Genomic DNA, 13,130 nt, shown 5'->3' with positions numbered 1-13,130 from the left:
GAGAATGTGCAAACTCCACACAGACAGTCGCCCGAGGCCAGATTTGAACCCGGGTCCCTGGCGCTGTGAGGCAACAGTGCTAACCACTATGCCACCGTGCCCCCTTCCTGAATATTGAATACCTCTGGATGTTGAATTCCCAGCCTTGGTCACCCTGGAGCCATGTCTCCGTAATTCCAATTACATCATATCCGTTTACATCTATTTGCGCAGCTAATTCATCCACCTTATTACGAATGCTCCTCGCATTAAGACACAAAGCCTTCAAGCTTGTTTTTTTAACACTCTTAGTCCTTTTAGAATTATTATTTACTGTAGTCCTGTTTGATTTACACCCTTGATTTCTCTGCCTCCCACTTTTGCTTTTCTCCTTCCTGTCTTTTGTTTCTATCCTTGCTTCCCTTTCCTCTGTCTCCCTGCAGAGGTTCCCAACCCCCTGCCATTTTAGTTTAAACCCTCTCCCAACAGCACTAGCAAACTCCCCCCCTGGGACATCGGTCCCGGTCCCACCCAGGTGCAAACCGTCCAGTTTGTACTGGTCCCACCTCCCCCAGAACCGGTTCCAATGTCCCAGGAATTTGAAACCCTCCCCCTTGCACCATTCCTCTAGCCACGTATTCATCTGAAATATCCTTCTATTTCTACTCTGACTAGCACGTGGCACTGGTAGCAATCCTGAGATTACTACCTTTGAGGTCCTATTTTTTAAATTTACCTCCTAACTCCCTATATTCAGCTTTTAGGACCTCATCCCGTTTTTTTACCTATATCGTTGCTTTGAGGAGACAAAGTCCCAGTGGAAGCCAAGGTTTTCAGACCTAAAATTTAGTGCATGGTCAACAGATATTATTTTGGCCGCAAGTCAAATTTCCTAATTTAATTGGCAAATTACATTTTCTTTGATATTGGAAACATTCACGTTCAATTTTTTTGGTCTTCAATGCCTTTTTGACTGAAAGCAAGCATTTTACACTCTATTCACCTGCATCTGCTAGTCAAAATCTTCAAAAGGTCTAACCCAAATTAAGAGAAACCACACCAAGTTTAAGAATCTGTCTTGCCTGATCATATGTGGGTCTTTGTAAATTAAATCTGGATTATGAGAAGCTCTTTCTGCACTCAGATTACTGTCAGGAACATTCAAATCCAACAGACAAAAATAAGGTAGCCTCTATTGTCAGTACAAGTATTTGTTTGCAAAGAATAAAGTTTTGGGGTTAATGGCTTAAAAGTTAAAGGTTAAGGAACAAGGTTTGAAAGCCATGATTGAATATCAATGACCATTATTACTTAATAACTAATTAATATTGCTTCATCCAACATAAATTGTAAGACTACTCTTTTCATTATTAATATGTCCTATGGAGTTCATGCAGCATTTACACTCTTAGCAGCTTAAAGTCTTCACTAGTGTAGATGACCCAAATTTAATAAGAACTTGCAATTATATAGCACCTTTCATGACCTCAGGATGTCCCAAAACACTGACAGCTAATGAATTGCTTTTGCAATGAAATGTAGTCATTGATCAAACATAGGGAAATATGCAGCCAATTTGCACACAGCAAAGCCACAAAAACAGCAATGAGATAAATGATCAAATAGTGTTTTAGTGATGCTGTTTGAGGAATAAATGTTGGCCAAGGCAACAGGAGAACGCCCCTGCTCTTCTTTGAATACCATCATGGGATCTTTTACATCCACCCGAGAAAGCAGAGGGGGGCCTCAGTTTAACACGTCATCCAACAGCACCTGCAACAGTGCAGCGCTCCCTCAGTACTACTAGGGTTGACCTAAATCATGTGCACAGGTCTCGGAGTGAGGCTTGAACCCATGGTTTTCTGACTCAGGTGAGAGTGCTACCACTGAGCCAAAGCTGACAGCAATAGAACAGTTACTTTGAGCAACATTAAGTTATTTACAGGACATCCCGAGTAAAGTTTTTGCCAAATACTGTTTATAGTCAGTCATTCAGCAATACTGGGGATAAGTACCACCAAAGGCAGTACACGCAAGACACATTTACACACCAAATATAGAACATTATTTCCGATGGCTCGTTTTGCCCAGAAGATAACAGATAGAAGGGTAAACTTTTGTAGTGTACACATTTAATGGGTACATTTAACTTATATATTAACCTTCATTTAAAGCTCAATAAAGTGAAGCACAAGAGTATAGCACACTCACTATTCTTACGCAGTTTGCTATTTTAATAGTCACAGGCAACAGAATTTAATTCTAGAACATACTTTCCTAAGGCATCATCAACATCCCCACGACTTGGCTCTAATCCACGAACTCTTCCTCGACAGCTCAGTGGCATCAGCTCATCAGCAGGGTATGCATGTTCCTAATGTGACAGATAAACGAAACAAACTGAAAGCCAAACACCACAGCTTCATTCTTAACCAGTTTCAGAAATTGCATGAAGTACTGGAGGGTTCATGGTAGCTATGTAATATCTTTATGTTAATGAATGTGAGAGTAGCAGTGCTGGTGAATGGAACACCCATCACTGAATGCAAAAATCAAGACACTCAGGACAACTACATAAATACTGTGGCAACAAGAGCAGGTCAGCGGCTAGGTATTCTGCGGCAAGTGTCTCACCTCCTGACTCCCCAAAGCCTTTCTACCATCTATAAAGGCACAAGTAAGGAGTGTGATGGAATACTCTCCACTTGCCTGGATGAGTGCAGCTCCAGCAACACTCGAGAAGCTCGACACCACCCAGGACAAAGCAGCCCGCTTGATTGGCACCCCATCCACCACCTTAAACATTCACTCCCTCCACCACCGGCGCACCGTGGCTGCAGTGTGTACCATCTACAAGATGCACTGCAGCAACTCGCCAAGGCTTCTTCGGTAGCACCTCCCAAACCTGCGACCTCTTCCACCTAGAAGGAAAAGGGCAGCAGCCGCATGGGAACACCACCACCTCCAAGTTCCCCTCCAAGTCACACACCATCCTGACTTAGAAGTATATCGCCGATCCTTCATCGTCACTGGGTCAAAATCCTGGAACTCCCTCCCTAACAGCACTGTGGGAGCATCACCACCACACGGACTGCAGCGGTTCAAGGCGGCGGCTCAAAACCACCTTCTCAAGGGCAACTAGGGATGGGTAATAAACGCTGGCCTTGCCATAAGCAGGGTCACATGCAAAGTGAAGCTCCACCGACTTTGTCCCAATATATTATTGCGAATTCCCCTCTCCCCCCAACCATCCATGTATTCTCTCAGTCTCCAACTGGGACTGCCAAGTGAATTTTGGCCAGTTTTATGCTATGGGTTCATACTCAGAGAACTGGGTTTAAATTGGTCACACTCATTTGATATAGGCCGTATTTTGCGGTCAGCGGCATTTGCCACTGGCCCCGAAATAAGCTTCCCACAAAGGTCTTGCGATCTCTAGGGCGAGAAGTTTGGCTTTTCCGATGCGTAATTGAAATCAACGCAAGTTAATGGGGAATCCCTAACATGAGCTGCTGTGACATCAACAAGCTGTCAAAGCAGCCAATCAAAATGCTGAATTCTTAGGCAGTGAACCAGGAAGTGGGTAAGCTCCTTTGATTTTAACATTTAAACAGGTTAGAGCGCGCAAAACTAAGATTGGGGCTCTCACATGGGGAAAAGGCAAACCTGAAATTATGAACAAACTTTATTTATTTAAAAAAAAATTTTTTTTTATAAAAGAGTTTCTTAAAAATTAAAATGGATAAATTTGACACTCCACAAAATTAAAATTAGTTTTTCAGGGCCAGAACCTTTGTTTAGCAGTCAATACGCTGTTAAAACCCAAGTTACACCTAATCCAAAAGGGTCTAACTTTTAATGGGGTACTTAACAGTGGTATTACTGCGGAAGAGCCGAAGTTTTCATCAGTTTCACCGATTGCTGGCTATGGGGGGTGGGGGTTCCACAGCACAGCAAGTATCAGAGCAGTGAGTGACAGACCGCAACCTCAGGATTGCCGCGTGAGGATGTGCGTTCTCTGCATCCTGAAGTTGCGGTCAGTTTCAAAGGGGTAATGACAGCGAACGCCGTTATTATCCACCGCAAATTCCGAGCCATTATCTTTCCGCTAACTGAGTCCTCTATCTCTACTGCATTCAAATAGAAGTTGAAGGACAGCAACGCTAATCCCTGCTCGACACTACCTGGTTCCCAGCTCCTTTTTTGAAATCTATATATTATATTACGTAGCAATATTGTCAAGGACTTCCCCTTGCACACAAAAGTAAACTTCTCAGCTGTGACACTATGCCGAGGGGAACAAGTACAATACTGACAGCAAACAAAGTAAGAGCATCATAGTCAATGTAGCCAAGGAAATTCCGCCTTGCATATAGCTTTAATAACTGCTGCACGCTTCCATCAAACCAAGCTCTCTTCCGGCAGGAGTGGCTTGTGCAATTACAAAGGGTCATTCACAATTCACAAGTGCACTATGTCAGACAAGTGTTGTGATTCATCGTAACATTTGGTGGGCAAGTTAAAAGAAGCTCCTTTGTTAAAATCAATTTACCAGCATCTTTCAGATAGCAGGTTTGTGGCATGAAACCCCATGAAAATCAAACTAAGCATTTCTACAAATTTACTCACACTGTTCAGTTATTAGAACTGCACACGTGTAAAAACCCTTTCCAAGGAGTCCTGTATAATAATATATAGGATATTGAACTATTCATCTTTTGCAATGTCAATTTTATACAGGCACAACATTGCTACTTTTGACTGCAGGAAAAATGTGTTTTTCCTTTCTGAGCATCAGCAAGCAGAAAATGGGGTAAAGAATATTTTGTTGTGAAATAAGAATTGTACACAGGAAGGATCAAGGATAGTACTGACCTAAAACACACAACATACAGAAACATATAGGCCCGGATTTTGCAGTAGAAATAACAGTGAGGCTAACAGTGTTCACTGTTATCGAAGAGTAAATCTGAACATTAACTTTTACAAGTGTGGAATCTTATTCCTTCAGATTTTAATTATTGTTGGAGATTTTTTTTTTTTTTTAATTAAATAATTTATTTTGAACTTTTCCTTTCTGTCTCTTATCTCTTTCTCTCTCTTAATCCCATCTTTCTTTCACTTTCTAGACATGATTTGCTCTTCCTGGCTCGGACTCTGCGTGTCTCAGTGAGGGTTTTTCAATCTGATTGGTTAAGGAGATACACAGTTGCTTCCCTGTTCCCACAGGTCCCAGATCCACTCTTTTGGCTTTCTAATCACAGCAAGTTCCAGTGCAAAAACCCCATAGAAAGTCTGTGGGCAAGTGCAAGTATAATGAACGGCTGGTGCCGTTTGTTTGCCACTGACCGCAAAATCTGGGCCATACGGTCAGAAATTGTGTTGGCTTATTTATAACGTGCTAAAAAGGTCACCAGCAGCATTCAGCAATTTCTTTCTCCATTTCAAAAAGTGACCCAACACCCTAATCTGAATAATCACAATTAGTTAACTCTTTTTCAAGGCAAGGAATTGTCCTCAGCAATGTGAAATGTTGTATCCCAGCACAGCGAACAGGTGCCCATAGTCAGGAAAGAATGGGTCTTTGTTTTGTATCAATAATGTTTGGTGGACATGATTGAAAGTGGCCAGGAAATATATTGTAGACAATATAGGGAGAATTTTATGTCTGTGCTGCCGCTGGGGAAACTTGCCTGCCAGCACCGCACATTGGGAATTCAGTCATGTGCTGCCCATGATTTTTTGACCATTATGAATGGAAAATGATGGGGCACACATGCCCACATTGCTAATATGCATGATCAGCTGGCAAATCAGCAGCACAGATTGGTAAAATTACCCTATATATGTTTACCTTCCCATTAGTATTCCATGGGATTATCTTCATAATATTGTGTTTTAATATTAAGAGACTGCAATGGAATTAAAAAGGTATAAAACAAAAGAACCTTGCAGTGTTCACTAGTGCTGATAGTGACTGGTATCAGTTGGGATTAATAAAACTCAGCAGTGAGGCTCATTAATTCCATGTCAGACCCCAATACCTAAAGGACACAATAGAAGACTAGATCCTGTTTACCAAAGGACATCTGTTTAGTCCCAAGAAACGGTTCCATTTCAAGAAATTGTAAGAAAAGCTGGAGACATTTTGCTGCACTCCATATTGTTACATGGAGACAAGGGACTTGCTACTCAAGTAGTCTGGAGTTTTATTTGCCCTTGCTGGCTTGAACAATTCCCAACTCTCATTCTTAAGGGAGCAAAGTAAAAATGAAAACACTGGACAACAAAGACAACTGAAAAATGAAACAAATGCTTACCATATAGCTGCTGTATGCATGCTCAAACATTTCAACAACTTGGCTCCTGCAAACAAAAAATATGCAAGATAAGGCAAAGTCAAAACCTGTCTCAACATATTGGCTAGCAGACAAAACCAAACGTCCACACTGCTCGCCAAAAGACATCACCTAACCAAAAGGATACCTGATCAGATAAAGATACCAGATCACATCTGAGTTATGAAAGCCCTTTTGCAATTAAGTTATGCATATGGATATTCAGTAATCAAATAGCTATTAAGTGATTTACTGTAATACATATTTTGAAATTGATGTATTGTATCAAAAAGCAGTGCGGGAGTGTGCACAGTGCAGTATTCTATGAATTAACTTAGATGATAGAAATGAGAAATGAGAATCATATTCACTTACAATTGCCCTGAAGAATTTCAGAAATGAGAGAAAGAAATTGAACACTAGTTTGGATATGGAGCACGTCTTACCAGCACAGCAGAACTTTGGGAGATAATTCAGTTTGGCAGAGAGAAACAAATCTTAAATAACATTTGAACTTAAAGCCTTTCTGCTGGTTAAAGGTTACTGGAAGTCAGCTTACAGCTGCCAGACCTGGTTCATTTTTATAATGTAAAAGTCCTCGAGACAAGTCATGGTGACTGTGTTATCGTTTAACAAAATAAAAATGGATGTCATCATATTGACATTAAGGTTATCAAGAGGTGTCCAAATATTAATATGCAGCAGTTAAACTATTGTGAATTAGGAGGAGGCCAGAAACAGGATTTTTAAGAAAATATAGTTATACTCTGAACACATTGATCGAAGGTTGAATTAAATGCTGTGAATGGCAGTGATTTCTGAACACCTTAATTTGCACTGATCATCATTGACACCGGGACTAGGTGAACACGTCAGAACTGGTAAGATTTCAGCTTGTTGTACATATCAACGCTAACACAAGAACTGATCCGTGACAATAGTTTGAGACACCTCGTAATCTCCTAGTCGCTCCAACTGACAGATGAGTAACACTGACAGACCAAATATCTCAGGCTATAAAATACAAATCAGGTTTATCGGGTAAAATTAAACAGAAGCAAAAGACAGGACAGATTTCACTAGATTATAGTACTTCACACAATCTCCCAGTGTGTCTATCAAAACAATAAAAGATGCGAACACTTCAGTTCTTAGTGGGTATTTTTGTGGGATCGGGGCAACAGTTGATTTTTAAACCGTAAATAGTCGTCAACTGCTCAGATTTTACACGAGCTTCATTATTTTTGTTTCCCCATTCCCACTGCTTCAATGCCGACCAAAATGTCCGCTCCGTATCGGTCCTGGCCTCATTGACCTACATTGGATCCCGGTCCCCCAATGCCACAGATTTAAAATTCTCACCCTGTTTAAATCCCTTCATGGCCTTGTCCCTCCCTATCTCTAACCTCCTCCAGCCCTACAACCCCTGTCCACCCCTCCCAACTCTCTACTCCTCTGACTCTGGCCTTTTACGCACCCGCTCTTCCTGCTCCCCACCATTGGTGGCCGTACCTTCAACTGCCTGGGGCCCACACTCTGGAATCCCACTTTCTAAACCTCTGCCTTTTCAACTCCCTCTCCTCAGCTGTGGCTCCATTGGTAGAACCCTTGCCTGCATCAGAAGGTCGTGGGTTCAAGTCCCACTCCAGAGACCAGAGCACAAAAATCTAGGCCGACACCACAGTGCAGTGCTGAGGGAGTGCTGCACTGTCAGAGGTGCCGTCTTTCAGATGAGACATTAAACCACCTCTCAGGTGGACGTGAAAGATCCCATGGCACTATTTCAAAGAAGAGCGGAGGAGTTATCCCCGGTGTCCTGGCCGATATTTATCCCCCAATCAACATCAATAAAACAGATTATCTGGTCATTGTCACACTGCGGTTTGTGGGAGCTTGCTGTGAGCAAATCGGCTGCTGCGTTTCCTACATTGCAACAGTGACTACACTTCAAAAAGCATTTCATTGGCTGTAAATTACTGTGACACGTCCGGTGGTGATGAAAGGCGCTATATAAAGGCAAGTCTTTTTCTCCCCCCCCCCCCCCCCCCTTAAAACCTACCTCTTTACCAAACCAGGATTACTTTCTTTGGCACTGCATCCATTAAAAAAAAATATCTGAAGCACCTAGGAACATTTTTTCTATGTTAAAGGCGCTATATAAATGAAAGGTGTATGCGAGTTTAAAGCAAGCCTCAAAGCGCTGTTTCCACTCAGCCATGTTTCAGCATATGGATGAAAAGACAGACTTGAATTTATAGAACACCTTTCATGACCTCAGGACATCCTAAAGCGCTTTACAGCCAATGAAGTATTTTTGATTTGTAGTCACTGCTGTAATGTAGGAGGCGTGGTGGCCAATATGCACACAGCAAGCTCCCACATATCTTTAGTTGGCATTTTTTAGATTTCTGAAACAATTAAGCCCCTTTTCTGTAATACAACATTTCACAACCACTGCAAGGGCTAAGTGTTACATTTTTTTGTTATGTGACATAAAAGAGCTGTATTTAATAAGCTCAGTGGTTTCTGTGACCTTGAGTGTTGCCTTTATGATGGTGCATAAATTAAGAGTCAATTGCAAATCCTAACAACTACACAACACTTCAAAATGCAACAAAAAGTGTATAATTTTTTTAAAAATCTAAATTTCCGGGTCCCAGGGGGGGGCGGTGGAGAAACTAGGAAATACATTTTTGCACCAGAGCTCGCTTCCTCCATCAAAAACTTTGAACATTGCCACTCGAGTAACTGCACTCCCCCTCCCCCCCCCGTAAGACAACTCATGGAAATATCAGGTGTAGCTGCAGCCTTCATGTGCCACTGCACTCCCATTGCAACTACTTTTGAGGGCATACGTGAGGTCATTCATCTTCAGCTTTTGCAAAGAACAAATTGACTTGTGGGATGTGATCTCAAAACACGAATAAAAATTTTGAAATCCAATGTACTAAAAAGAAATTTAAACTTATTTAGTTGCCTTGAAGCAGTCGCCTTTGGTCATAAGGCCTCAATTCAAGGCTATTTCCCAGTTGTACTTTTTTTTTTGAGCTATCAGCTTTTGAGGTGGTTTTTTGTAGGTTGGCATAATCTGGGCCATTGTTAACGTCCCATTGATAAATGGGTCTTGATGTGAAGCAGCTTACAACTGTCCGAGAGTTTGTCTCCCTTTTGGAAATCCCATTAGTAAGGACTAAATAGATATTAATCACCATGATATAGAGATTGCACAGAGCACTATTTATGACAATTTTGTTGACATGCTAGTGTGAAATTCCTGTGTGCTCTTCACAAAGTTGTTAATCATTTATACTGATATTTCAGGGAAAAAATAAAAAGCACACTACAGTATTATACAATCTAATGTTGTGACACAATCTTAATTCAACACCTCAAATTGCAGTCACTAGTAAAACTTCATAGTCTGGCATTCTACTGCTCAAAATACTCTCTCCAGACAACACATGCTCAGATGAATGTAATATTATACTGCAATTGGTGTTTTTCATAGTTCACATGGATAGAACATGGAAATGTCACATGTCCACCATTACGCTTCACTAAAATCCTTGTGGCATCACTCGGCTTCTTGTGTCAAACAACTACTTAACACCTGGTTTATTAAAAAGGAACTGTAGATGATAAAAGACCAAGCTCCATCTAGTTTGACTTCTACCATCCTGGTAGTCAGATGATACAGACTAATCAGAGCAATCAATCTCTAGCAATTAGACTACGACAGACCCAGACTATGACGTGAGGAAAACCCCTATTCTCACATGTACTGCTTTCTCTACCAAACTGCTTTGAGTTATGTTGTGTGGCAGTTGCAGAACATAGAAGATCGGGAAAAAAAGTGACAACCATGCTCTTGCTTTGGTGTTTCTCTACCTGTTAAATTAAAATTTTATTTTTGCAAAGAAGCACCGAAAAATATCAACTCATTCAAATACACCACATGCATTGACTTTCGGTTTTACAAATTTAGTTAACTTGTATTTAGTTTTAAATTTCAGTTGCCATGAAAGAAGTAGTGAAGTAGAAGGCGCCGAACACCGAGTCTCTTCGCCGGGAGCAAGCGGAAGCCAAGCGCAGGCAGCGCAAGGAGCACACGTCAACCCAAGCACCCCACCCACCCGCCCCTTCAACCACCGTCTGCCCCACCCGAGACAGAGACTGTAGGTCCCGCATTGGATTAATCAGTCACCTGCGAACTCATTTTTAATGTGGAAGCAAGTCATCCTCGGTTCTGAGGGACTGCCTAAGAAGAGTGAAGCACAGAAATACGATGCTGACAGGATGAGCTATTGCTAGAAGCGGGGATGGAAGGAGTTGGAGCATGGGCAATCATTTGCAGTGGGGGCCTGCCTGGTAGTTTATAATGGTTGGATGCCATAAGCTTTCAAATCCACCCAGAGCTAGCACAATCTTCATCTGAAGTGGCAAATTGGAAAGAGCTTGATATAGTGCCTCGTTACATCCTTAGGACATCCCAAAGTACTTTATAACCAATAGATTTCTTCTGAAGTGCAGTCACTGCTGTTTCCTAGGCAAATTCAGTAGTCAATTTATGCACAGCAAGGAACAACAAACAGTAAATAAATGAATGACCAGATAATGTTTTTTGGTGGTGCTGGTTATGGGATGAATGTTGGCAAGGACATCAGCAGAACTCCCCATTTTTCGATTAATGCTAAAGCCCATTTTATTTTCATATGCAGTTTCCATTTGCCACTATACAGGAAACTTTGGTTTATCTGGAGGTTAACTGTCCGGAATGCTCGATCCACCGGCAAAAATCAGGAGCCGTTTCGTTAGGTTTTTTTTCTTTTCGTTGCTTTTTTTCCCCACCAGTCAGGCTCTGCAAGGTCTCGCTGAAGCTGTTGCTAAGCTACAGAGACGCTTGCAAGGTACGGCCGACTGTTTAGAAGCAGGGTTTGTTGCCAGATACGGAGCTCAAAATCTCCGTATGTTTCAACATTAGCGCTGGTTTGTCCGGCAGTTTTGATGGGACGGCAACAGCTCGGTCCCGTCGGTGCCGGATAGCACAAAGTTTCCTGTAAATTGGAAATGCGAAGGATGTCGACAGCGCAGTCATTTACATTTTTGCCCCACTGAAATATTTACCTCAAAATGGCCAGATAATACATCAGTGCCTTGCAATTGCCTCCAAAATCTAGGATGAGCAGGTAAACAGTTGGCAAAACAGCCATTTAGGGGAGACAAGTTTCATTCAGTCATTGAGTATATTCAAGGCTCAGACCGATATATTTTTGGCCTCTAAGAGAATCAAGGGATATGGAGATTGGGCAGGAAACGAGAGTTGAGGTCGAAGATCAGCCATGATCTGACTGAATGGTGGAGCAGGCTCAAAGGGCTGTATGGCCTACTCCTGCTCCTATTTCTTGTGTTTACAATCAATAGTGTTATCTGCAGTAGGCACAATGTATTTACACACACACATTAAATGTAGATAAAGGAAACAGGAAGCTAAAGCTATGAGGCCATGGTGGACTACGTTATAGTACTAGTGACTCCAACTTGAATTACGAAGCACAGCTTGGGCAATTGGTTAATATACAGGAACACAGGAATTGCTAGAGAAAAAAACCCATAGATCGCGAGTTGTAGGTACAGGTCTACTGAATACCAACAATGACTCTAAGCTGACAGTTTATTTCATTTTACAATACTTGAATTATAATACTTGAGTTTAGGCACTAAATTTCAACAAAATAAACATACCAACTCACAAGAATTTGTACTGATGCACCTAACTTCTAAGCATTTTGATTTTCTTGTACTCCATGCATGCATATACTTAAGATTATTTTTCAAATGCGCAAGAAGTAAGGCAAAACATTTTAATCTGGTTTAGACATATACAAATTACATAATCAAAAGGTTAATTTTCTGCCACAAACTGTTGTAGATGAACGCGCAAAGGAAAAGACAAACAGAACAACATTAAAATCACATTCAGCAAAGAGAAATTTATCACCAAACTTTATAATGATGATGACAGCAGGCAGTTTAGTTGGAGAAGCATGACAACGGTATACTATACTAGATTGAAAGAACCTACCAGTTATTTTTAGTGACACCAATTATCACTTGGTTCAAAACTAAATTCTCAACTAAAAACATGACAACTGGGATGAGCAAGTAACCAAAGTACAGCCCCACATAGAGGCCCAGTTAACACAAGAATTTTAAATCATACCTGATTGCCTTTTTTTCTTGCTTGGTCATTCCCAGCACCAGCTGCAGACAGACCCAGCTGAAGGTTAAGCAGGCCAGCAGTCGGAGTATGAAACCCATGTTGGTGAAGTTTGGGATGTGGTGAGGAAGAGAAAGGAGTCCCAGCTGCTGCCACAGACCATCGGTTACCCTGCAGCTTCCCCCATTTTGAGAATAACTTTTCCTGACACCAAGTATTTCTCGTCTCCACTCCACCCCCCTCAACCCCAACCTTCCGTCCTCGCTGCTAACCCGCCCTCATGGTCCAGGAGACCGTGTAAACGGTGACAGTCCTTGCTAGACCCTCCTCCTTCTAGTGCTGCTGCTGCCTCCTCTTGCTCCTTCACTCACCAGCAGCAGCCACATTCTGCCCATTTAAAACCGGCCTGTCTTTTTCCTCAATACGGGCATCTTAAACCGTGGCCTTCTGGGCTTTGTAGTTCGACCTGATGACGCTTTTCACGATCATTTCGGACAATCCGACTCCTGACGTCAACCGAGAAACGTTTTCAATGGGAATTCACTAAATCCCGACGCAAAAATAGCTGCCAAATAAATAGTTGGCGGCAGCTGTCA

General features: G+C 41.8%; 1 protein-coding gene across 1 annotated transcript in view; it reads right to left on the bottom strand.

Annotated features, from left to right (window-relative positions):
- LOC147101815 (ER degradation-enhancing alpha-mannosidase-like protein 3) overlaps positions 1 to 13,098 on the bottom strand; it is a 49,698-nt gene extending 36,600 nt beyond the window's left edge. The window contains exons 1-3 of the mRNA XM_085965777.1: positions 12,538 to 13,098; positions 6,300 to 6,345; positions 2,253 to 2,353 (exon numbers count right to left, since the gene is read on the bottom strand). Of these exons, the coding sequence (XP_085821903.1) occupies positions 2,253 to 2,353; positions 6,300 to 6,345; positions 12,538 to 12,635 (245 nt within the window). The 5' untranslated portion in view covers positions 12,636 to 13,098. The remainder of the gene's footprint in view (positions 1 to 2,252; positions 2,354 to 6,299; positions 6,346 to 12,537) is intronic.
- Positions 13,099 to 13,130: the final 32 nt, after the last annotated feature.

The sequence above is a fragment of the Somniosus microcephalus genome, chromosome 23, assembly GCF_052327205.1.
Source record: "Somniosus microcephalus isolate GS21.2 chromosome 23, FLI_Smic_1.0, whole genome shotgun sequence".
NCBI classification, from domain to species: domain Eukaryota; kingdom Metazoa; phylum Chordata; class Chondrichthyes; order Squaliformes; family Somniosidae; genus Somniosus; species Somniosus microcephalus.
The sequence above is the reverse complement of the archived record's forward strand: the minus strand, read 5'-3'. Positions and strand labels throughout refer to the sequence as shown.